The sequence below is a fragment of the Falco cherrug genome, chromosome 7 (genome assembly GCF_023634085.1).
Source record: "Falco cherrug isolate bFalChe1 chromosome 7, bFalChe1.pri, whole genome shotgun sequence".
NCBI classification, from domain to species: Eukaryota; Metazoa; Chordata; class Aves; order Falconiformes; family Falconidae; genus Falco; species Falco cherrug.
Window position 1 is genome coordinate 31,718,551 of NC_073703.1, and position 25,977 is coordinate 31,744,527.

General features: G+C 39.7%; 1 protein-coding gene across 4 annotated transcripts in view; it reads right to left on the bottom strand.

Annotated features, from left to right (window-relative positions):
• Window positions 1-1,733: 1,733 nt before the first annotated feature.
• Window positions 1,734-25,977, bottom strand: part of SLC38A6 (solute carrier family 38 member 6) — a 55,093-nt gene continuing 30,849 nt past the window's right edge. For all 4 annotated transcript variants that reach the window (XM_055716745.1, XM_055716743.1, XM_055716744.1 and 1 more), the window contains exons 7-16: window positions 22,301-22,383; window positions 21,772-21,830; window positions 16,953-17,018; window positions 16,710-16,763; window positions 15,078-15,157; window positions 14,315-14,415; window positions 9,875-9,999; window positions 8,899-9,043; window positions 8,677-8,771; window positions 1,734-7,547 (exon numbers count right to left, since the gene is read on the bottom strand). In XM_055716745.1, the coding sequence (XP_055572720.1) occupies window positions 7,467-7,547; window positions 8,677-8,771; window positions 8,899-9,043; window positions 9,875-9,999; window positions 14,315-14,415; window positions 15,078-15,157; window positions 16,710-16,763; window positions 16,953-17,018; window positions 21,772-21,830; window positions 22,301-22,383 (889 nt within the window). In that variant the 3' untranslated portion in view covers window positions 1,734-7,466. The remainder of the gene's footprint in view (window positions 7,548-8,676; window positions 8,772-8,898; window positions 9,044-9,874; window positions 10,000-14,314; window positions 14,416-15,077; window positions 15,158-16,709; window positions 16,764-16,952; window positions 17,019-21,771; window positions 21,831-22,300; window positions 22,384-25,977) is intronic.

Genomic DNA, 25,977 nt, shown 5'->3' on the forward strand with positions numbered 1-25,977 from the left:
GGCGAGAATAAGGCCTGAGATTTTCATCACCCTCCAACTCCAGCCCTACGGGTTCTACGCTCTACGGGTCATAACCACATCCCAAATCTTTTCTCCTTCCCTGTGTGTAAATCCCATTATCAAGTGGAGCTACCTGGGAGGGTGGAGAGACTGTGCTCCTGGGAACACCGTCCCACTCCGGTCGATGGAGCGGCAAGACTGGGCTCCTGAAAGGCAACAGCCTGTAACCACCGCCCCGAGCTTCCAGGGCTTGTTAACTCTCCTCTGGCCAGATGCACGATTTGCTACATGATGCGTGGAGCAGTAATTTCCACCCTCAGCCTCCAGAAAAGTAGTTCTGCGACCTGGGCTGATCAGCCACCGCACCAGCCTCGCCGCTCATCGTATGTATCTAGTGGCTTCAATTACATCATGCCAGAAAACGGAGACGTAAGTCAGATGGCGAAGGCATTAATGGCAGCACTGTAAAGGCTCAACAATGCAAACCTTCCCAAAATGAACTGTCTTGACCTTCACTGGGCTGACAATAAAAGTGTGACATCATGTGCAAACGAGCTTTAAATTTAAACCAGGTGTGGAGAGCTGCCTGGCGTCGTGCGGCTGCTGTATAAACCACGAACATGCGAGCAGTGATGCTGGAGGCAAGAGAGATGCCAGCATGGACAGGACCCACTTGGCAACAAAACCAGGTACCAGCAGCTGGTGCGAGGCAAGACAAAACTCTGCATCACGCTTGAAAAAGCTGGGGGTTGGCTATTTGGTACCGGTTTTAGTCAGGGCAAACATCATTAAACGAATACAAATTTGCTGATACTCATTTCCACGTGTGTGAGCATTCATACAGCTCTGGAATCGAACCAGCAGCACAATAACAATGGATTTTTTTCCCCATTTTTTGCTTCTATTCAGGACTCCCTTAGACCCTGCAAAGCACTTGGAGCTGTGCTCGCAGGCTGCCAGTCACAGCTATAGGAGAGCACCCCGATCCGCAACCAAAAAGCGCACCCCTGCTCCAGAGCCCTCCGAGGGCAACCACCAGCCCTCCGCTGCTACCCCGTAACGACACGGTCTGCCTTCCCCAGCTGACCCTCACCTTGCTGCACATGCCGGCCCTTCCCAAAGGGGCTTCCACGAGCAGTTTTTTTGCCCGCGGTCCACAGCCTGCAGGCAGTGCTGGCGTCAGGCAACACGCTGCAGGGCTGCAGCCTGCGAGAGCTCTCCCGCGGCCTCTTGTTTTACAGAGGGGAGCAGAACAGCACCGAAGAGGCACGCTTTGCGGTCCATGAAACCAACACCTGAAAGGACGTCCAGTGAGAACTGCAGCTGACAAGTTCTTTTCTGCATCCTCTGTGTTTTGGAGAGCATGGTTCGCAGGGCAATGAAGCACCGAGAGCAGACAGGTCTGGGGGCAGCAATTCCTAACAGCTTCCCGGACGACATCACGCATCCATTTCAAGCTGGGTGCTGCAAGACATCACCTGCGTAACAGAGCAGGGATCGCACACAAGTACACAGATGAACAAGAACACTTGGAACTGCACAAGTATGGCACCATTACCAGACTGGGAATGATTTTTAAGAATGACACCCTCCCCTGGGAGAGTGATGCTGCAGCCCGAGCTGGGGCTAGAGCAGCAACATCCCTGCACATCAGGACCTAACAGCAGAGACAACAACCCTCGGTTATTTCACTAAGCAGGCACGTTACGGACAAAGCAAAAATGACAACTGCATGAGTTACACAAGTACTGCTCTTTATTTTCTGCATTTTTTGGAACATGCCCTGGCTCTTCCACAGGAAATCGGAGGAAGGGAGAACTCAAAATTGGAAATCTGTTGTACAACATACAGATTTGACACGAGCTAAGCAATTTTTACATACAGATAATTATTAACTTCTTAAAAAGAAGTCAAATTGCACATGAAGCATGGTTGGATGATCACTACTGAAACACAAATACCAAAAACACCACCACAAACTGTAGAAATTAGGCAGCACTTTTGTAATACTGAAAACGCTCTCCCACCAGCAGTCATTAGGAAGTAGCAGTAAACGCATCAAAATTTTTCAGTACGTAGAGCATCTACGACTGCTGCTTTCAACATGAGAGCCAGCTGTAAAACAGCAATTTCAGGTAAAGCATTAAATCAAATCTAATAGGGAAAGGAGTTCTACAACTATCAATGTTACTTTAGCTCCTGGACTGATCTGAATCTCAGTCTTTAGAGAGCACGTTAGGATGCCCGCTACAGAAATCAGAGTATTTTCATCTCCTTAAGTAGGGACACGTGGAAACAAGTTGATAAATCTTCAAGTATTTGTAGTGATGCATTGGTAAATACGATCACCCGTCTATATTTTACAGAACTATCAGGGTAAGCCACATGAAGACCCCAGGCTGCTGAATTGGCAGGACTCTGAATCCTGAGCCTCCCCTTGGCTCAGGAGCTGGACTGCCAGGGAGGTGTCCCTCCACCGTCACGGGGATGGCGCTGACACTGCTACCCACCACAGACATGCTGCCATCCTCACATACCACACATGACGCTGAATACGCATTGGCTGACACTAACAAAAGCGCTTCAGATTCTTCACAAATAATCCTCAAAATCAGTTTTAGGAATTTATTTTAAATGAGACCGGCCATACCGGGTCAGGCAAAACACCCACACAGATCTGTAACTCTGCTCACTCCTGTCCAAAGGAGAGGCCAGCAGCCTCACAACAGGCAAGCGTGGACTGGCGGCTCCCCTGCACCCCCCACGGACTAAAGCTGCTGGAGCACTGATCTCCAGATCAACACCAAAATGCTACTTCGTGCAGCGTGAGAAATACAGTAACAGCGTATGAGCCCATATTCTCCCTCATGCAAACAATGCACTTACGAGCTGGTGAAGGATTTAACGTTTGCCCTAGCAGCTCCATCAGACAGATCCCACTGCACCATCGTGTTTTCACCCTCATTAGGAGGATTGCAAGGGTAGGAAATATGGCACCTCGAGTATATTACACACAGTATAAATGATCTAAGAACTCCACATCAGCACAGGCTTCCCATGTTACAAAGTTAAGACGTCTCCGTGTTTCCAAAAGACAAATTCTCACAAGAACAAAGACGGGCACACCAAAAAGGGCTGTGTCTAGCACTGACCATCAGCGATGAGCAGCGGTGGACACCTGGTGAAAATGAAGCCTGCTGGGCACAGATACAGCAGTGCTTTCCCTGATCCACACCCTCTCACCCAGGCTGCGCCCCCCGCATGATCACTTGGGCTGTTCAGCTAACAGCATGTCCCTGCTCAGTGCCCTGTAACTGACAGCGATGCAAAACTGAAGCAACAGGGAAGGTGGAAGCAGGGACAGAGAGAGAACAGCAGTTTCAGTGTCTCAATTTTCGGAACACCAAAGAGAATTTTAAACAAACTTATTGCCATGAAAAGAAATGTATTTAAGAGACAAACTGCTTAGAAAAATGAAAAGAAACCATAAGCATCTGCCACAATACAAAGACAGGTTCAGAGCACTTTGTTTTGCAGTTCTCATTCCTACAACGCTGTTTACAAAAGATGCTCTCCACACCCAGCTTACCAGTCCACCTGAAATTTGAGCAGCCTTCAAACGGACAAGGAACAGAAATAGGAGAAAAAGAAAACAAATCAAAGGCAACCAATTAATTTCCAGCTCCTACATTGTTCTTCTTGTTCAGCTGGGGACAGGCAACCTTTCCAAGCGAGTTCAAAAATGCTGCAGGCCCCTTCATCCATACCTGTCAAATCTTCATAAAAGAAGGTTGGAAAATGCTAACAGCAGGTAATAAAACAGAGCCACTGAAATTTATAAAACTGGAAATGCAGAAGAAAAAATGTATCTGTAAACAATATATTTATCTGCATTTGAGTGAGCAGAGTTGCAGATCAAAGGCCTGTTTTGCTCAAAAATTCATAGAAGTGCACAATTGTAATGAAACCCTTACACAGACACACCAAACAGAACAGCATGTGGGAGATGCAAAGAATAAATTATAGTGTCCTTATTCTGCTTTTTCATTGTGGAAAACACTCATACCTTTTTCTAAATTTGGAAATAGATATTCTTTCTCTTTCTGCCCCTCTCTCTCTCTCCATATTTTATGTATCATGGAAACTCAAAAGTAGTAGTGTTTCTAATGCTTTTTCAGTTGAAAGATAATACACATTCTGTAACACCCCCCCCCCCCCCCCCCCCCCCCCCCCCCGTGCTGCTATCCTTTCTGCACTGCAGCCAGAATGTAATAATAGAGCTCCAGCAGAGGTGTGAATTGCTTCCATTCATCCTCATCAAGTATTAACTCCAAACACTAGCATTCATCATTCCAAAGTCTACTATTAAGATAGTTAGTTAATAGCCACACTAGTTAGGATAACACTCAGGGATTAAAAGCCAATAAAGTAGTGATTTCCATAGCATTACCAGAATCAACTGTAAAATTAACACTGTATTTCAGGTATTTTCTGTCACATTTTTAAGATGATGCACACAAACCCAACTGCCTGTGTACACACAGAGCGTTACAGTGCATGGCAAGACTCTGCTTTCTCAGGGTGAGGAGGAAAAAGCAAAAGCTCAGCAGAACTTTGCCAACCTTCTGTACCTTCACAGATAATCTAAGCCTCCCGTGTTAAGTCTTGCTGGTTAGAGTTTAAAATAAAGTGACTGCAGTGATGTCCTATGAGTATTACTCAACAGTATGCTACAAGAGCATATGATAAATGAGAAACAATTTCCATAAAATTTATAATAAATACTCCTCAAATTCTAGTGTCTGAAGAAAATACTACAGTTCATTCACATGAAGTTCTCCTGCTTTTCTAAAAAGCTTTGGTTCAATCAGACAAAATCACTTCCTCCTGTACAGCTGTCATTGCTTTCTCAAGGTACACTCTTACAAGGTGTGTATTTAGCTTTTTACACTACTGCCAGAGACGCCCCGCATGGATGAATCCCTACGGTGTAATGAAGCCTGTGAAACACAGCTACTAGAGGGTAGCCACATGCAGGAAGGCAGCTACATCTGGTTATTAAGAGTTCCACAAGCTGGGAGAACTGCAAGACTAAAGGCAAGATGGGAATCCTCAACCAGTAACATTAACACAATGCTGAGAAAGCCTGACCGATCCCTTGATCAGAGGAGACCAGAGACCTCTCACGTCAGAGGCATCACCTACGCGCACACTTCAGCCTGCTGAAGCAGAACTGCTGGGTAAAGCATGAGGTTTTATGAGAAAAACGTGCTACCTAATGGCTGCTGCTGCTGCTCGAAAAGGTAGTCCCACTCCTACCTACCACCCCCCTTCACTGAAGTGAGCTCACTCCATTCGTTTCTCTGGCAGGTAACATCTCACAAATCATAAGTCACGCCTGCAAGTTAAACACGCCAAGCAGGAGCCACTGCCAGCTCCACAGAAGTAGTTGTGAACTTCTGGCCAAGGGCAGACATGCTGTTTCTGGTACTGACAACCTATTAGATGGCCCACCTTGTCTCATGAAACCCCTGCTAGAAACTTCATAAAAATAACTGCAGTCTTTTCCAGGGATCCTTTTCTTTGGGATCCTACCAAAACTTCTGAGTTAGTTCCCAGGCCTCACCACACACGTCTATATTAAACTTGTAATAGAAGGATATTCCCCAGGCAGAAAGGATTCCTGAAGCAGTACCAAGCTGCAACACCTGGGTGCCTTCAGGCCATCCATCAAAAATGAAAAGTATCTTCTGGATCCTGAGAGAGCAGAGTGATCTATTAGCATGAGAAATCCTAGTTTGTCAGCTCAGGAACACAGAAAGTGATTCCAACCCTGTTATTCACTGTTCCTCCCTATTAGACAGGTGAGGATCAAGCACATTCGGTCAGCGTTATGTTAAGGTTGGCACATCAATCACTTTTTCAAATCCAATGTTAACTAATTAAAAAGGTTAATAGCACAGACCCACTGGCAAGAAGTTAAACATGCCAGGCTTTGGGGCATCTCCCATATCTCAACTGGTAAACATAAGTTAGCGTGTTAACAGAACTGTCTCAGCAGACTTTCTAGCAACAGTCAAACTGAAGTGCTAACTGTGCACCTTACAGACAGAAAAATTAATTTTAATGTCACTGACTAGCTGCTTTCATTCTACATAAATGTATTACTTTGCTATGATTCACTTGTGTCTTATTCCTGCTTCTCAGATGTAAAAGTACTAAGCTAAATTAAAAGAAATACTGCATCTGGAAATAATTAAGAACTTACTCACTGTCTAAATCCTGCGATTTGGGTCTCAGGCCTAATTTCTTAACTTTACACAAGCCGTTTCTGTGGAGGCTTAGCTCCCTTAGGGCATAGAGCATAAAGTCTCTGAAGAGATTAGGCTATTTTAAAGGAATCGGATGCTATCAGACAGAAACAAATTTTAAAACCCTTACCATGATATGGGCCACTGCTTTCATTCTACTAACATGAGGAACTTCCGTGATGTGCTCTCAATACCATATTAACAGAGCCCAGTTGGTGTTGAAAATTGCATTCACATTTCATTTAGAAAAAAAAAAGGAATTATGAAAGGGTACATGGAAGTATACAGAGATCCGAGGTAAAATTAGGATTCCATAAACGTAAGAATTCCTTTGTCTTCAACAGAGACACAACTTCACCTTTCAAGCCCAAACCTTCTCTGACACACAACAGTACATAAAGTACAGAAATACTCAATTTCAAATATGAAACACTCTTAAAAATAGGAGTAAGAAAGAAAGTGTCTTTCACTGGGAGGAAGAGTGAAGCACACTAAATAATATTCAAAAGCAGGTATTCATTGAAAAATGTCTGTTATTAACTGCAAAATGGAAATACTCCCTAATACTACTATAAAAGCTATTAAGCTAGATGGGCAAAGCCTTCTAATTTAAAAGTGACTTCAGTATGAGGTGTAAAAACTGCATTTCAAAAAACAATTTAAAAATGTTATCATGTGCCCATTAAACTGGGCTAAGGCAGTTGGTTTCTGGATCCATGTTAGGATAAATGAGGGTAAACATTTGAAATCAGGAAGTTCTTAATATGACTGGCTGAAATTCTAGAAATTATTCAAGCAACAGAAGTCTTTCATGGCTTAGGATAACATGTGCACATATGCACGTCATGTTCACCATGTGCACTAAACCATTTTTGTGTTGCAGAAATTCTCAAGAGACCTTTTTACTTGTCATGATTACAAAATTAAAAACTAGTATTTTAGAATGACGAAGACTAATTGACCAATAATTGAAGAGGGCGATGCAAGATTAAAGAAGGAGCATCACTAACGCAGTGAAAAAGAGCACTATTTCTTCCACAGGCAGCTTTGGTCAGTGTTTTCTTTAGGATGTCCAGCATTCGTTTCAGTAGTTTTGACACACCTCTGGTTCTCGCTGTCCTTCTGAGGCTCAGTTCTGACAGTGACAATCGGCTGTTATTGATCAACCCAACTGAAAATTATTAGAACTAAACTGAGAAGGCCAACACAAATGCCAAATATAACCAACGCACATGCCTGTGAACAAAGAAAAGCAAAGATTAATGTTTTACTGAAGGAAGCATTTTACATTTCTAAGGCTTATAACTAACGATTAAATAAACCTGTAAAAACAGGTTTAAATAGCTTTAAAAATAATACTTAATGTTTCAAATTACACAGTCTTCAATCATAAGCTATCTGCTTAGGGGGAAACAAAGCTAAGCCTGCTCTGGGATAGTTTAATTGGGAACTCTCAGAGCAGCCTGGTTTGCTTGCTCATACCATCCATCCGCAAAAAAAAAAATCTGCCCTTTATAACTCGGAATGAATTAAGAAACTGAATTTGCATTTTACTCAAAATATAATTAAAGTTACAATGGATTCTTTACATTTTTGAATAGCCAGATGGTAATAAAACTACAGTTCAGGAGACAGTAGCTTGCTGATGTATAACAAGGCCCCAAATCCATTTGAACTAGTCGAGACTTTAAACAGTCAGAGAGCATCATGATTAGATTTTCTTTAAGATTCTCTACTTTGTCAATAGAAGAGCAGCCTTATGAATCATAAGAATAACAGAAGGACCACGCATAACCATCTTGTCAGCATTTTACCCAGTGTCATGAAGTTGCTCTGCTGAGCAGTGGTTAAAGTGAAGACAAACCAGTTACAGTGCAAAAAGCAGGCTGCTGCACAAATTCCAACTAGGACTTAACATACTACACAGAGAGAAACCATAAAGAGGAGAAAAAAAAATAAAAGGGGGTGGGGGGAGATGTTTTTGAGAAGGCTTACACAGAAAACAAGCATAAACACTGTTTCGCTTAAATGCAGTTTGGCTTTGTCCCAACTGCCCAGACAACATCAGAGTAATGCGTAAAAACGGAGGAGAAATTGGATTAAAAGTCAACATCTGAAAACTATAGGGAAAAGCATGTATTCCGATCAACAGTCCAGCATATGGACATACTGCTAGTCAAAAATGTCTTGTGAAGGAGTTTCAGAAAGACTAGAGCCATCACGAAGGATAAAAGGAAATGCTCACTGATTTTGTGAACTGCAACAAAACCAGGAACTTTGCCCCTTGGATTACGTGCTCTACAGTAAGATGCACCTAAAATGAGTCTGTTTAAATATAATGCGCACACATTAAAAAAAAGCATACCCCAAGTTTCTGTGGTGATAGAAAGTCCTCTCTGCTAAGTTTAAGATAAAAGAGTCCAGGATATACAAAAAGCAAACATGTTGATGTGGTTGAACCTTTAAAGAACAGAAAGTAAAACTTCACTTAGAGCAAGACTGAAGTGTATTAGCTTATCACAACATTGAATTTTTTGAAGAAAAGTTAAAAAAACACAACAAACACACAACCACCACCACAACTTACCAACTACTCCAAATACATTTTTAATGTCTGGCACGTACATTGCAAACAACACAACAATTGCATTCAGTGTTAAAGTGACAAGGATATGGCAAATCCACGACACAGGAAGGTGAGAGAAAAATACCATCAACACAGCTTTCCTTGCCTACACAACATGAAGAGAAACATTGCACGGGTAAATACATACACATACATATATTTTGACCTTATCTCAATTTCATAAACTTAAGAATTACGTTATTCCAGATTGAAAGAAAATGTTAAAAATGAAAAGGCAAAAAATTTAGTAATAGTTAAATGGTTTGGTTTTCTGTAGCATAAAGTTTATGCTAGTATTAAAGCAGTATTTACCACACCGCCGCTAGTTTTAAGGAATTTCTTTTTTGTAGGGACAAAAGGAGGTCTGGAAGATCACGTAGCAAATCTCGGTGTACTGTCAACTGATACGTAATCTATACGCTACATAGTTTCGCATGCACAATTTTTTTTGGTCCTAACAATGAATTTTCAGTTCTACCATGGTATTGATAAACTGAAGTAGGTGGGGTTTTGTGAAATAGGTCAATATGTGGTTTTAATTTACAATTAAATTGAGTTTTCAAGTATAAGTGTGTTTGTTTGCGGGTGCGTGCATGTAGAAAGGAAAAACCAAGTCAGCAAAACTCAATTTAAAGGGGAGTGGGGGTGGGTGGGAAATCAAACGGAATAAACTTTAGAAGTTCTGAATTCTCTAAATTAAAAACAATGCAGTGGGCTAGTTTTAATCTGAAATCTGTCTCAAGAGCACAAATTAACTTAGTGGTTACTTGTTATTTTGGAGCTCTCATGGAACATATGCAAATATGTGGTCTTTGATCAATCACTTGACAAGCAAGTTAAGATACACAAGACTAGATGTGACTCAAATATTGCAGTCTGCAAAACATTAGCGCTACCATTGCTTATTGCCAGCTTCAAAACATTTAGGAGTACTTACTGGGAAATGGATTAGAGGGACTGTCAAAAGCACCGCAAACAGTATAGCTAGTTTAACAGTCATGATGACAGTATCATGTGGCAGGTACCTGCTGTAACCTTGTAGTAATTCAGAGTCCACTTCGTCTGAAAAAAAAAAATAAAATGTAATTGCTTTGTTAACCATTTGAGAACTAAGATAATTAGAAACACATATGAAGCTTACATTCAAATTGATCAATTTGCTTGTGACTAACACGGAGTGAAGGGGGGTTGCACATACGCATCCCTGTGGCATTACTGAGACACTAGTATACATAACTTTGAGAAAACTGAAAAAACTTCAGGAGGCAAGGCTCTGTCGAGCCTGTGCTGAAGCCAAAGCTACCTAAAGAGAAGATACACATATGAAGGAGAAAGCATTAAAAAGAAAGATGATACGACATGAAGCCAAGTATACAGTAAAACTCGTTCTATGTCTCTGAAACAGTCAACACTAGATTCTTTCAGTTGAACTGGAAACCAGAAACAAATTAATTTTGCTAAACTGGCTGAATTGCATTTCCTTTCCCAGAAACATTAAGTGACATGCAAGGTAAAATTTCATGCTTTGAAAGAAAAGCTCCAATTCTAATTTAAAGGAAGAAAGAAATGTTCAAAATGCTAGGGTATGTGCTTTTATTGGCTATACTTAGCAATATATTGCTGGATGACATTGAGAAAGATATTTTTTATTTAAAAAAAAACAACCCCAAACTACTGACAATGGAGACTGATTCCTCCCTATGGTAAATGAGCAGACAAGCACAACACAAGGACACCTGAAGGCTGTCAGTTTGGATTCTTACAGTACCCAAAGGACAACAGAGGACTGCACCAGTGTCATGGTTTTGGCTGGGGAAAGAGTTAATTTTCTTCTCAGCAGCTGGTACAGTGCTGTGTCTTGGATTTAGTACGAGAACAATGTTGATAACACACTGATGTTTTTAACGTTTATACCAAGTCAAGGACTTCGCAGTTTCTCAGGCCCTGCCAGTGAGAGGGCTGGAGGGGCACGAGAAGCTGGGAGGGAGCAGAGCCAGGACAGCTGACCCGAACCAGCCAAAGGGATATTCCATACCATGGACCGTCACGCTCTGTATTAAACGGGGTGGCTGGCCAGGCCTGCCCATCGCTGCGCAGGGACTGGCTGGGCATTGGTCAGCTGGCAGTGAGCAACTGCACCGTGCATCACTTGGGTTTTCACCCCTTTTGGATTTTATTCCTCTCTCCCTCTCTCTCCTTCTCATGACGATCGTTATTATTATACTTTATGTTATTTATTAAATTGTTCTCATCTCAACCCACAAGTTTTCTCTTTTTCCCTAGATCTCCCCCCTGTCCTTCAGGGCGGGGATGGGGCAGTGAGCAAGTGGCTGTCTGGTACTTAGTTGTCACCTGGGGTTAAACCATGACAACCAGCATCGCACCTAACCAGGCCAAACACTTTCAAATGACAGCTCCATTCTCTTCAGTGGTAGCAATTCCATGTGCTATCCCACCACAAGCGCATTTAGCTTTGCAAAACTGACTCTGCTGTGGAATTACTGTAGAACTGTACGCTGTGATACACCATCAGAAGCATTACTTTTGTACTATTCAAGGCAGAATGGAGGCAAAATGTGATGAATCAGCAATAAATCCTTCACCTTTGACTTTTGCCCCTTTAAGGTGAAAAGTTTTACTAAGTTAACAGTAAAAGTCAGAGCCCTGAAAGTGGTCTGCTACCCTGGCTGTTTTGGTTTTTTTTTTCCTCGCACACCTTGGCTCTATGCTTTTTTGGAAACCAAAGTTTCAAACCATCTGAACCACACAAAGATGAAGCACGTCTCATTTCAAAGAGGGAACTCTTTATCTGTTGTTTTGTTTTCAATTTAAAATAAAAGTGTTTACATTTTCTCAGACTGCTGTTCTAGGAACAGGGAACATATTCTCTCTAATACTTAAAGAAATTAGTTAAACAAGACAACCAAAGAGTGAAAAAAGGAGAAGCAGTTTGCAAGCAACCCAAACCCTCTCTTACAGGCACCCACTGTTGGTTCCAGGGTTTCAGGCTCTTTGAGTCCAAGAGCTACTACAAGAAATCAGGCTTTCAGAACACCAGAAAAGTTCCCAGTGAAACGGACTAAAAGACTACATTCAAGACAGGCTCCTGTCCCGAAAAATAAACATGAGAGTGAAGGTAGAAGGAACTGGTCTGGTTTCTGCAACTATCACTGTTCTGTTCCCTGGATCTGTCCCACCCACCTCTTCTGTGTTTTGGTTTTTTTTCTTTTTAATTTTTTTTTGAGCTCTCATCTGGAGACAGATGGTTATCCCACACTGCCTGATCTCAGAGTGGCACTCCAAATCATATTTTCCTACAAACCACACGGAGACAGTCAGGAAACAGTAATAGTGGCCTATATGTTATTAGGGGTTTCAAGACTGCCATATGATTTTTCAAAGGATTCTGAGTGTCAAGGAAACATTTTCAGACAATTATGGTCAGACATACACTTATACTTGGGGAAATAAGGTGCAGAATTCCCTAGATATCTGGAATTATTAGCTGCTGAAATCCAATATTCTTAGTGCTTTGTCAGACACTATCTCAACCCCGTGATCCAAATACAGAACACTTCGAGAGGAAACCCTCATCAGAACACTTTGTCTTACTGCCTTACTATCCCTTACAAGAATTTTTATTCATTCCAATCAACACAGGTTAGCATGTGATCATCTCATTAAAAGGGTGAGTTTTCAGAAGACATGAGAAGAATCCTCATAGATGACTGTGATGCATTTATGTGACGGTATTTGTATGAAACTGCTCCAGAAGACAGATCACCAAGCAAAGGTGATTCAATTTGACAATGTGTGCTATGTGAGCAAAATGCACCGTAACACAAATTTACAGCAGGATACAGAGCCAAATGGTAGTTCTTAGAAAAGGCATCACACTGTGATGTTATATTACAGGATACCAAAACTGCTCTATGAAACAGACACTCACCTCTTCTGCCAAGGTTATGACAGACCTTTAGAAAAAGGTCACTATGTAGATAAGGGTTCTCAATCTTTCTGCGTACTTGGGAGATGCAAGAATACCAGATAAAGTCATCTATGTTTAAACTCAATTAAAAAATTGTACTCCGAAGTATTCTAAAGTCCAAATGCAGAGTTATTAAATTGTACTGATAATTGTAATAAATGTATTGAAGCACATTGCCATGTAAATTCCACAGCAAATTAAAATGAAAGATGTCTGTAGATTTTGGTAAGGCAGGTGTCATACCCCACCCAGTTCTGTTTGTTAAATAGGAAGGTACACTTACTTCATCAAGCACTATGTCAACAACACCTCTAAAAAACACGCATGTCTTGGTTTAGCTGACCATCAGACAGATACCATCCCTGGCTGAGGATCTGCTTGCAACACGAATGAAGACCAGAAGCGTGTGCTAGGAAGCCCAACTCCAAGCTTATCCTTTCCAGTTTTTAAATCCTTCCCTAGTCTTATGTCACTGCCTTCCCCTAAAGTCAAGGCTCACACTTTCTCTGATCCAGGCCTTCTACTTTTCTTATGTTCCTTGTCAATTTTTTTCCAGAGTTCTGTAGTGTCTTTATGTTGTATGTAAACAGAGGTATTGTAGTACCAAGTCACTCTGTGCTATCCTTTAAAATAAAGCTTTTCTAAATTGGATGATTCGTGGGGAATATTTTCCCCACTTCCAGCAGATTTCTAGTGAAATAGCTAGTGTTAGTTGCATTTAATTTGTAAAAATATAAAAACAAAAGAAAGAAGCCATACGTGCTTTGCACTCAAGCTGTATCCGACAGGGAAAATATGCTGCAAACCTCCATGCCTACCCAACATTGGGGCTAGCTCGCTGTGGGTCCAATTCCCCTCATAAAAAAGTAATGGCCTCAGTGCTACTGAGAGACTACACATGTGCTGGAATATCACAGGGTTAATGAATGATAAACGTGGCTAGAAGATATAGCCTTACAAGAGACCTTTCAAACTTGTTGGACAAGCAGACTACTATCAGATCTCTAAATCTCTCATAGACCATGACAAATCCATTCCCAGCTTTTAAATGGAAGTATTATACAGTCCAACATATAGTGGCCATCAGTAATCTTAACTACATAGCACTAGAAAACATCAACAGACCACCAGCTACAGTTTAGGAACCAGTATCTTGTCTGTATAGCATTTTAGGGCATAAACTAAGCAAAGTTTAGGTACATTACATGTTGGGAGGTCCGCGAGACTGTAATACTTTGCAGTGTTAGGCACATTCTTAAGTCTTCACAGGAAGATTTCTGAGGATTCATGTGTATCAATGCACAAACAAGGCTGAAGTACTCCAGACAGAACGCATTTACCATTTATTATTAGCCTTCATTCTAAAAAGTACTTGAAGAATATACTTACCATAAAATGTCAGGTACCCAAATAGAGCAGACATAAAGTAAATTAGGAAACTCAGACCAATTCCTGTGACAGTTACATTCTGCATTCTACTTTTGGATGGACTAAAATGCAAAAAGCCAGAAAATTAGTGTTGCTTGACCTTGTGTTACGGACTACTAAAACACAATGTAATCTACATGGCAAGTTGCCGTTCATTAGAAAGCATTGTCTTAATTTATGGCTACTGAGTATTTGCTGAGGTCTGCACTGTCAGTAATATTTAGGGGCTTTTAAAGTGTTTTTAATCTGGTAATTAAAGGGCACTTTTCATACAGACAACTTCATTTTCCTCATCTTGAGAGGAATTTAGAGATACCAGAGATAGATATAAATCAAAATTTTGATTTATACAAGATGATATATATTCAGATCCAGGAACAGGGTCAAAAAACCCACTGAATCAGATGTGGCCAAATGCAGATTCAGTTACAGCAATAAAAATTAACTAGTAAGTACCTTAGCAAATGACCTTTTTTCTCCAGATTGGCCAGGCCAGGACAATGTACTGACATTGATGATGGGACCATATTTGCTACTTTTCTCTCCTGTAAGAGAGGAAAAGCCAGTACAGACTACAACTGTACATTTCCCCAAGACATGACAGCTACTTAGCTTGCATTGTTTGATGCCACTGACTTGAAAATAAAAATTATCCAGGATTAGAGAAAATATTACAGAAATACTATCTTTATATTTTAATATTGCATGTGTTTTCATACATTACCTTCGGAGCTCACAATAGATGGGTAAAACTGAGGTATGGCAGAGAAAAGAGAAGGCCATAGTTGGTATCGCATAAGCACTCTAAAATAAGTAGAAGAAAAACATCTTGTAGGTTGTTTGCTCTTACAGATGGTTGGAAAAATATCTGGATGAATTCAGAATTTAGTTAAAGCCTTGGAAGTCAGTGGAAACCTTTACACATTAATGCTTTAAGGTAAATCTCTACAACACTGAATGGCACCTCTGAATCATTCAACAAAAAAATGGACCTTTTCAACTAGTACCTCTTCAAGTGGTGGTCATAGCTTACTATTGTACAACCAGGAAAAAATCACGCTGTCTGTAAGCCAACAACTGAAAGATTCTTTTCTAGCTATATTGGGGTCAAATGCTTACGCAGAAAGAGCAGGATCTGCCCCAGACCCAGTGTATCTATCATTCATGAAATTTTCTGAGAAGTTTTATAAACTCTAATACCCATAGCTACCTGTCAAATTACTGATTCCTTCACCTTGACTTCAGTATTTTTCAATTACTCCTTCACAAAAACTTGAATACCACATCCAGAAAATATAAAACTTTAGATGTCAAAGCATATTAAGATAGTTACATAATTAAAGTTGCAACCACACAATTAGTGGTATATTATTCCAAAAACTTGTAACAGAAGAGATGAATCATCTAGTACAGCTTATTCATTTGCCAAGTGGAATAAGCTGAACTATAACAAACACTTTGTGCTGACATAATCGGGCCCATACTGGCAAAAATGTGCACTTTCCACTGATAAAGTTAAAATTTAAAAATAAAGATGAGTCCCAAGACTCTTCAAAGCACAAAAGGCTAGAACCTCAAAGTAGGTATTTCTGGTCAAAGCAAAATTTCTTCTTTGATCTATAGATAACTTTTACGTCATGTTTGCATTGCCCAAGCTTTTATTTTCTTTATTTCTCTTTTTCTTGGGAGGGTGGGGGTGGATTTTGTTTCTTCTGACAAATGCAACTGTGTCCCTCCTAAATTCCACTACACTACAGGCCTATCCCAGATTTATTCTTACCTTTTTCTGTTTCTCCTCACTCCACAGAGCCTGGAGTTCTACATGATACTTCCTCTCCTACCAGCCTTGATGGGTGGTGACATGATGTAAATGCCACATTAATTAACAAATACCAGAGCTGGCATTTAATGAAATGCACAAGACTGCATTAGGCCTGAAGAATTAAGCTTCAGGTAAGAAAAAACTAAGATAAGGCCCAGGCAGTTTCAAGAAACCTGTTCTACTTCGCCAGGAACTGAAAGTGTGCATACAGCCAAGTAGCACTGACTTCCAGCTGAAGGCATATTAAGTTGGCTTGATCTGACTGCATCATGAGGCTGACCACTGCTGCATCTGTTATACTTTATACTTTGGTCATACTTGCAAAATGTTTTCATAAATGCTAACTTGGACAGCCAGTCTTCATATAAAAAAGAAAAAGTGAGCCGGGATACCACTTGGCAGCAGGTATAGGAAATATTTCAACAGCCTATAACTAGTTTTACAGAAGAATAGCTTACCCTTGATAGAGTTTAAACCCCATTCTTTAAAAACCACCAACCCCCTTTAAGTTTGCATATTGTTAATAGAGATTACCTCTTTTGAAAGATGAAAGAGCTTTGCTTTACAATCCCCAGTAGAATTTGAAACCTGTAAGACAAACGCAAAAAAATGGCATAACGAAAGAATAAACCCAAACCACAGACGTGAAACTTTTTCATTTCTGTGATGATTAAGAAAAGGAGGAATTTAAATTACAAGTGATTCTGAAAGTGTTAATGTCAAAAAAGTATTACAGTTACTAATAAAATTAGAACTTCAAAACAGCATGCACTTTACCTGTAAAGTCTCTATGGCACTGCTTAGAGGTAGAGGACAAGGGATCGACCATTTTTTTATCATAATCTGCAAAGACAGTATATTTAATGTATGAATGACACACTAAAAATCAGTTTAAATTTAGATATACAAACAGTCTGATATTTTACCTACATATACAAAGCAGGGAGCTACACCCATAGTAAATTAACAGGCTTGACTGGTAGATAGTGAAGGAAACTTGACAGCAGAACTTGTCAGTGCCATTGCATACAGCTGCTTACTCTGCACAGCTGGCAGCCTTATGGCATGCCTGTCCGGAGGTGCTAGATGGAAATGAGCTCTGACATTAACTGAAATACAACTAGCACCCTGCGTTCACTCTCTGTGTGCCACGCTAACTGCCTCCCGTGCAGAATAGCTGCTGTGTTCGCTATCCCAGGCTCTTTCCCTAAGTAGACAAGCCCTTAACAGAGATAGATCAGAGCCTAGGGCTAATCTTAAAAGGCAGAAACATATGGTTTGGACTAGAAAGCAAAGGAAAAACAATAAATGCAATCATTGTCCCAGAATGTCATTGGGGCTTTAGCTACACCCTGCTGGTTTAGGGACTGCCAAGTAACAGGGCTGAAAATCAAAGGGAAATTAAAATAAGAAATGTTACCTCCTTTTTGGAGGAACCTGGTTTAAAATGATAGTTGCATTGCTCTCCTCACCCTAATTAATTTCCTATTGTAGTTGCCTGGCTTCAGCAGTTATAATTCTTTTGAAGCCTAGAGCAAATAATTAAAAACTTAATTAAAGACTCAGATTCGCGAGAAGAATAACATGGAAGAGAGCGCTTCTCCTGGCTCAGAGAACTAGCTCTTGCTTGCAGCCAAGTGGTGTTTTCCAACGGATAAGGATTAGATGCTCCCTCTTGTTACCAGTGCCAGGAGAAGCAAACAAATGCTACCTCTGGACAAAACGTGGGGAAAGGAAACTGCGGGTACACAGCATGCTAAGTCCATTGTGGCAGTAACACATCTTAAATTGCATGACTGAGAACAAATTACGACAACTCAAGTTACAGAACTACGTATTAGTTTGCTCAACAGCAGCCTGCAAGCTTTGTGAAAAAGGATTCTCAATGGAAATCCTCCAACCGTGCTTCTGATGCTAAAGTGGTACTGCTTTACACCAGGAGATCTGTTCTTGCCCCCTTATTGCTTGGCTAAACTGCCTCCCTCTGTGCAGTGTGAACTGCAACCTCATCTAAGGAAGGGTGTAAGAAGGGACAAGGACATGCTAGTAGCATACCAAGAAGTTCAACCTAAGAGCAATCAAGGGAGGAGGAGGAAAGGACCAAACACTAACAATGCGCCTTGGGCCTGTATCACACATGTGCGTGACTGTCACATGTGTCTCCCCTGCTTCATCTCTTCCTTGTGCACTAAGCAGCAAGAAGCTGTGAGCTGAGACACAGATGCAGACTACTGCTGCTGTAGGACCACAACCAGGGATGCATGGCTGTGCTACCTCCCCAGGAAGGCCAAGCTTGCTGGCTAGCTGAAGACATTTATAAGGCTGAGCAAGGCAGCAAAATAATTTTTCAAGAAGATCTCTCTGTATTTCAAGGCACCCAGACAGGGGAAATAAAGGAGTGGCTTTGAAGGCTCCAAAGTAGAAGGCTTTGTAGGAACTCCGGCTAAAATTGGAATAGGCCTCCTGAGAAATGAAAAGGGGCATAAAGCTAAAGGGCAAGCTTTGGGGAAAGTAAAGTGTGCTTGGCAGTGGTGGGGGGCAGGGCTTCCTGCAAGCTAAAGAGCAAAGTTATATACCAACACTGCAGAGGGAGGGCAAGACAAGCCAAACCAAAAAAGCTGAAGAACATTTTTTCTAAAATAAAATTAATACAGATTAAAGACAGATTGAAATAGAAATAAAAGGAGACAAAATAAAATGCAGTAGGTGCATTTAAAATCTGTAGTTATATTTGCCTGCCTGCTTAATTATTCAAATCTGTTTGGCTTTCCAATTGTAGTCTAATGAGATCCCCGTACAACGGGGAGAAATTTTTAAGTTGGCAGTTAGCTGGGCAGTCATGCAGGCAGCACAATCTTCCTCAGGAACTTTAAACTTATTTCATGTAAATGTTGTCTTTTGAATATAACAAACATTTGGTTTTAAGTGAAAAAACCCTAAAACCTAAAGAGATCCTAGTGGAAACAGGGTATTTCAAACCCACACCAAAAGCATTGCTAAAAAAAATAAAATAGAGGCTCAAAATGTTCTAATATTCTCAGTGATGTTGCTTTTCCGTATCCTGTAGAGGGAAAACAGGAATCCCTTTATTCCAGCAGTACTGACAACACTCAGCAAAGAGGGGCTCTCTGTGCATAACATCATTCATTACATATGGCAGGTTCCCAATCTGCATCACATTTTCTTCTGGGAACATAAGAGATTTATAAAAATACCATCAGGAATCATTAACACCTTTGTCGAACAGGCTACCAATAGGACTGTCTCCACAAAAAAAAAAAAGAAAAATCTGTCTTTACTCTTCACCAATATTTAATATAGCAAGAGGGGAGGCAATAAAAAAAAAGTTTAACGATCACATTTAATTTCTTTTCACTTAGGATTCAAGTCAGGGAAGTATTCAACAATCAGAAACAAAAGTTCTCAGGACCTCACAGAATCTGGCTTTGAATTAATAGTTACATATATTTGTTTTTCTTCCAGATCAGCTCGTCTCAGTGTTTTCACTTTTTTCGAAGTGAGGCCTACAAACACTACACTAACTTTAAAGGAAGATACTGAAGCACAGAGAAGAGATAATGTGACCTGCCAAAGCCCCACAGCAGAGAACAGAGAACAAAGAGTAGTCTCTAGACCTTTTGCTCAGTGCACTCACTAGACCCTACTGACCAAGACACATGCTGTCTGTTGTACCTATCTTTTCTGCAGGCTGTATTAGAACTCCAGTTTGCTGGCAAAAAGCTGAACAGATGGTATGCACTTGAAAATGCACAGAATTATTGTATATGCAAAATATAATTGTATTACTTCCATATGACTAACACAGTTTTCTTCTGGAACAAATTAAAACCTATCTGCCATACAGAAATGAACATTGTGCAAACTAAAACACCATTTCAACAGCACATACCACCCACTTCAAAGCAATTAGATAGAAAAACTAAACCACAGTTAATGCCTTTGAGTTTTGGTGCCTAAAGAAGTCACAGAGAATATTCTGGGAAGAATATTAGTTTTCTTTAAATATCCATAACTGGATATTTAATATATCCATAATTTTGACCTCTATTAGATTTACTGTGGCTGCTTCTTTGTCATTTAACAACAAAGAGTAAGCATACAAATTCAGTCATTTCATAAGAAATCCAGTAGTCTGTATACTCTTTCATTAGCACTTTCTACCTACTTTTTTGACAGAGAATCAAAACTAAACCCTAGCTTAAATCATCCCAGCTTGACGTGTCTGCACACAAGTTTTGCTTACACACTTGCTTTTTTGGAGCCCAACATTGTTTTCAAATGCATTCACCCATTACAACAGCTTTCTTCAGAGATGCATGCACGTTCCCACTGAAATCCAGGAGTTGAATTTGTTTTAAAATGCTTGCAACTAGCTTCAGCCTAAGGCCTATTTCAGCATTACAGTTCATGCTTTTTCTTTCTTTTTTTTTTTTTTAAGATAAATTTTAAGAGAGGGGTCAAAAGTTAAGGCAATTTATAAATATTACAACTGCATTTCCATTAGCTCTGGAGAGGCTGTGGCTGCTCCTCAATGTTCAGCTTAAGAAGAATACTTCCCAAGGTCCTACAAACACTGCAATTCTCCAGGGATACCCTAGGGAGATGTTTTGACAGCTTTGAAGTTTGGTTTTATCACATGGTTTAGTTCCTAATGGATTGCCTTGGTCTCCTGGATGGCATGTTTGTTCAACTTGCCTTCAACTCTGTTTATCCCTTTGTAAAACAGGTATTAAATGCAAGTCAATGCAAGCCAGAATGACAGGGGAGAGGGGGAACATTTTTTCCAGGGTCCCAAATAAGATTCTTGTTTCTATACCTAGATGACAGAGTGTGAGTTGCTTGGTTGTACTATGTATTACACATGGGCATTAACATACTTTTTCCCTGTAAAAAGAACAACAGTGCAACTTAAAGTCACATTTTCCCTCTTAGATCTGCCTAGCAGGTCTCAATTTTGGTATTTGGAAACATCAACCTCACAAGGGCCTTGAGAGGGTGAACATCAGGGTCAAAAAACCCCATATGGCTCAGAGAAAAACTTTTCCTTTCAGCGGGAAAGAAGAATAAGGTCATTGACGTATTAATGAATCTTGTAAAATGCCTTAATGAAGTTCTAGTTTTCTTTGCCTTTTTTTGAACTCTGTCACTCCATTATACATGTAAATTTAATTTATTTGGAGTATATTAAATTTTCTTCTGCACTAGTTGCAGTAAGTAATAGTTAGAAGCTAAGAAAACAGAATTCCATTCCACTACCAGTAGGGAAACAAAAGTGTATGTGCCAGCTCCCTTCACTGCACCGTCAGCAAAACAAAAATATTGTTACATTTACCAGTCCAAAATATAATTATTTTAAATCTTTTCACATGCTTGAAAGTTCATACACATTTCCATGCCTCAGCAAAATAAACGTAATCTGTCCAAGCAAGCACATACCGAACTTAAGGAAATCTCTAAATTTCACATAAAAAGTTAAGGGGGGAGGGGAAAGACAATTCATTTAAAAACAGGCTTATGAAAACATTCAAACAATAAGAAAAAAAATAGATAAGCTGTGCACAGATTTTTAACTTACCACAAGAGCAAAGTACACCATAAAGAAAAATGATAAACTACTTGTGTAGCCAAGAAAGCCTGTAAAATAACAGTAAAAATAAAAGAGAATTTATAAGGAAAGTGATCCTAATGTACAGCTAAAGCTTTACATTTTAGGCATGTTTTCTATTACAGTGCTTGGTATCTGGGGCTTAGGACTCAGAATAACAACATTCCAACTGCCTGTCACAGATCATTTATGTAGTTTTGTAGGGCAGAATTAGAACTGGCTTACCACTAATGGCATGCTGTAAGTAAATGCAGCTCTTTAATGTTCTGCTGTAAAGATTTTATTTTAGTATTGCAGACAAAATACTACTGCAACCCAAGTAATAGGTTAACTAGGCAGGGCTGGAAGGCAGAACACACTACAACAACTTAAGTAATCCCCACCATCACCAGACCCCTGCCAGTTAAAATAAATAAATAACCCATTAAGGTTTTAAAGTCTTCAACTGTAATTGCTACTAAAGTAGAATAATATTCGCTACTCTCCGTTAATTACTCACCAATTTTAGGAAGAAGCGCAAGAGGAAAAACAATGCAGACTGAAGTAATCAGTAGCAGCAGTCTCCCATCAAGGTACCAAGACCTGTTGGAAAACCTATTTGTGATTAATACAAAAAGCTCCAGAGTCCTAAAAAACAATCACTAGGACAAGAAAAAACAAATAATTTCCAGTCTGACATGCTATTTACATTAATCTGTATTCCTAGTTTCTGTACAGTGACATAAAATAGAGCTCCCAGATAAACGAGGATGCAGAGCATCATCCTCTAACAAACCAACATTGCAGACAACGTTCCATAGGCAAGTGTTTGCATGGATCCTAAGTCTCATGTGTGTAGTTATTTCTCAGCCACACAACATGCAAATCGCTGCCTTTATTCAAAGCAATGATCAGAGGGCAAGAGTATTTTGTACTCTACAATTTCCAACAGAAGTACTTATATAGTACTTCTACACATATCTTGAATTGGATTATACTGAGTTGCATATTTACATAATTGGAAGAAACAACGATGTCAATTCCCACTTACTGGTGAACTTCCCTTCCAGTTTATTACTCCTACATGACCCTAGCTGCTTACCATTTCCAAGAGCTGTGAAATAGAAAGCTATGCTACCCAACCTATCTGTTTGGAAATTCAGTTATGTTTTCTAAACATCAGCCCAAGTTTCATTACACCTATCATCACAGCATTCAAATAATAGAAGAAAGCAAGAAATAAATCAACTTTCAGTTAATTTGAAATTATGTTTTCTGTCCAATGGTGATATAAGGAAGAACAGCAATAAGGAGGACTTATCTTTAACTTCACACAAAGCAATCACTTACTCTTTGCGTACATCCACACAAGAATTAAAGGACAGAAGGAATGGAAATTATGATAATGAAATCCACTATAGCGTTTAAACATAAAACTACAAATAGTAAAAAAGCATTGTAGAGGCATATGAAGTTTTAATGCATTTGAAATCTATTCAAAGCATCAAAATCTCGTCTCCAAATTGAGGAAGGTACAGATGGATAAGTTGTTAAGAAACAGAAACATCTCCCCCTAACTTGGTAATAACCATAATATCCTGTACTGATAAACATCTTGCACATCAGCCTCCAACTTTACTACCTATAAACACCTTGGCCTTTGACCTTCAAGTTTATTTAGTCCAGGATATGGTTAGCACCTAATAAACAGGCGGCACCTCAAGTTATCATAAGGAAAGTAGCACAACACCTGTGTTAAAGAAAAATTACCATGTATGTAGATTAACTGCTGTCGTACATTGTGGACAACCACTTGTGTCACTCATTTGAAAAAATATGTAATATAAATGAACAGAGACATTTCAAGGTTGAGGGCATCTTCACCATATCAAAATCAAAGCACTCCGCAAGCAACAATGTCTATATCAAAAATTACTCAAAATACATTATTCTTAAAAAAAAATTAAAAATAATAAAAAATAAAATCTAAAAAAAAGTATTATAAAGTATTTCACTACTACTGCAGTGAAAAGCAACTTTGCCAAGATCACCTCCCTGCTGTAGTATGTTTGTGTTGTTAGCATTTAGCATCCATGTGTTTTTAAAACTTTTCCTATCTAGTATGGTGGATGTTCAGATTAGGAGGAACAGTATCATAGCAGTAGGCAAAAGTACAATGAATGCTGTACTATGTGTACATGTGGGACCTCTGGTTTAAGTCTCCTGATTCCAAACATGCAGCAAATCCCCAACTGCCATTGTAGCTCACAAGCTCAGCAGGACAGAGAAAAAAATATTTTGGTTACTTTATGGTAAATGAAAAAACATTGGGGGGGGGGGGGGGGGGGGGAGGAAAAGAGAGAGGAAAACTGCAGTGAATTGATGGGAAAAAGAAAATTTTGTAGACTGCTTCATTTTGGAATACTAATTATTTTATTTAAAAACATCTCAAAAAACTGAATAGCGGATCATTTACTGATTATAAAAAAATGCATCCATTTTTTCCTCAAAATACTGTTGTAGAAATACACATTTCCAAAGGCAAAATAAATGTTTTGATATTGCCTTGAAAATCAGTGTGATCTGCAAATTTAATCCTATATGGTAAAAGCATTTCAAGTATGAAATACAGAATATAAATCCTTGACCCTACTGAAAACGCTTCGGCATGCAGATGCTCCTTCTCCCTCCCCATTTTAACTAAAAGCAGACATTTATAAATCGCTTTAATTTCATTCCTGAATGCAACAGGACAAGAGGTTCATATGTTCTAAATTAGGATCTTACTCTCAGTCCATATCAATTATATAACACACAAGCAAGACAACTTAATTGCATCAATCATATCCTCCTGACAGGGTCATTAAATGTTAACAGAGGGCTCACAAATTACAACTTTTTAACACAATCCTCATTTGAAACTACATTTATGTCATGAAAACTATGTGGAATTCTTGTTATGCAGACAGACTGCAACATCTCAACTCACAATTAACAAGTGTTCACATTGTATGTTTCTGTTTTTCGATAAAGACCTGAAGATGTATTACACACTGGCTCTGAATCTTTCAAACACATGCACACCTGCTAACCTTTACCTATAAAAATAAATTCAATGTGCAAAACATTCTTTAAATGGCTTTCCCAAATGTATGGCTTGGGAGGGTTAATACATATAAAATATCTTCACAGATAGTTTAACTGACACTTTTGATACATTCTAACTACAGTTAAAAGATAAATTCTGCACCCAAATGAAAACGTATGAGATGCTATAACAACTTAATGAAACCAGAAGAGCCATGCAGCAACATCTGGAAACAAGTGGTCCAGCTAAAGAAGTTTAATCAAACTAGTCAATCTTTACGCTCCTTGCATAAATAAGTTGCTACTTAGGCTTGATATTTTATTATCTATTTTTGTTCAACAATTTCCTACAATTCAAAAACTCTGTTAGTAAGAAACTACTCTAAACATCTGCAAATAAATGTACAGAAACAAAATATTATGATCTACCACGGCAATTAATACGGCAAAATATATGAAATATAGATGTGGGTGTACAGAGAAGGTCACCTGTGTGCATGTACCTGGAATACTGCTTGACCACTGCATTTGAAACATTTGCTTGGGCAAAGAATAGAGGCCGCAAACTGTGTCAAACGAACATTTATCAGTGCAAGATCTCCCAGTAACAGAGGCAGAAACAGGACGAGACCTGGGCTGACATAAGCCTACCACCTGGGCTGGGGTCAGTATTCCTATGGACAATTTCAGCTTTCTAAATGCAAATCTGAACTTCATTTCCATCTCAAACTGTAATTTTGGCTCAGGAAAAAGTATGGGTGGTGGCAGTGCTGACAGCGCACTAAGAATTACAATGGCTTCGACAATTCGTAATAACCAGTTAAACCACTGTAACCTGTTTGTGAGCTCATAGGTGCTCACATCCAATCTGTGATGCAAGATCTGTGCTAGCACCTTGACAAACAAAGCGGGTGGGAGTGTTATAAAATAGGCACCTTCATCAAGAAGTTGTTTATACTACCTTTTTTAGCAGAACAACCCTTTGAGTAGTATGCATGCATGCAGGACCTCCAGATCCTACCCAACACAAGTGTATCTTTGGTAAGAAAAAACACTTTGCATAAACAGGGTTGACAAAATTCAAAACAGTAGGAAGTGATGTTATATGCT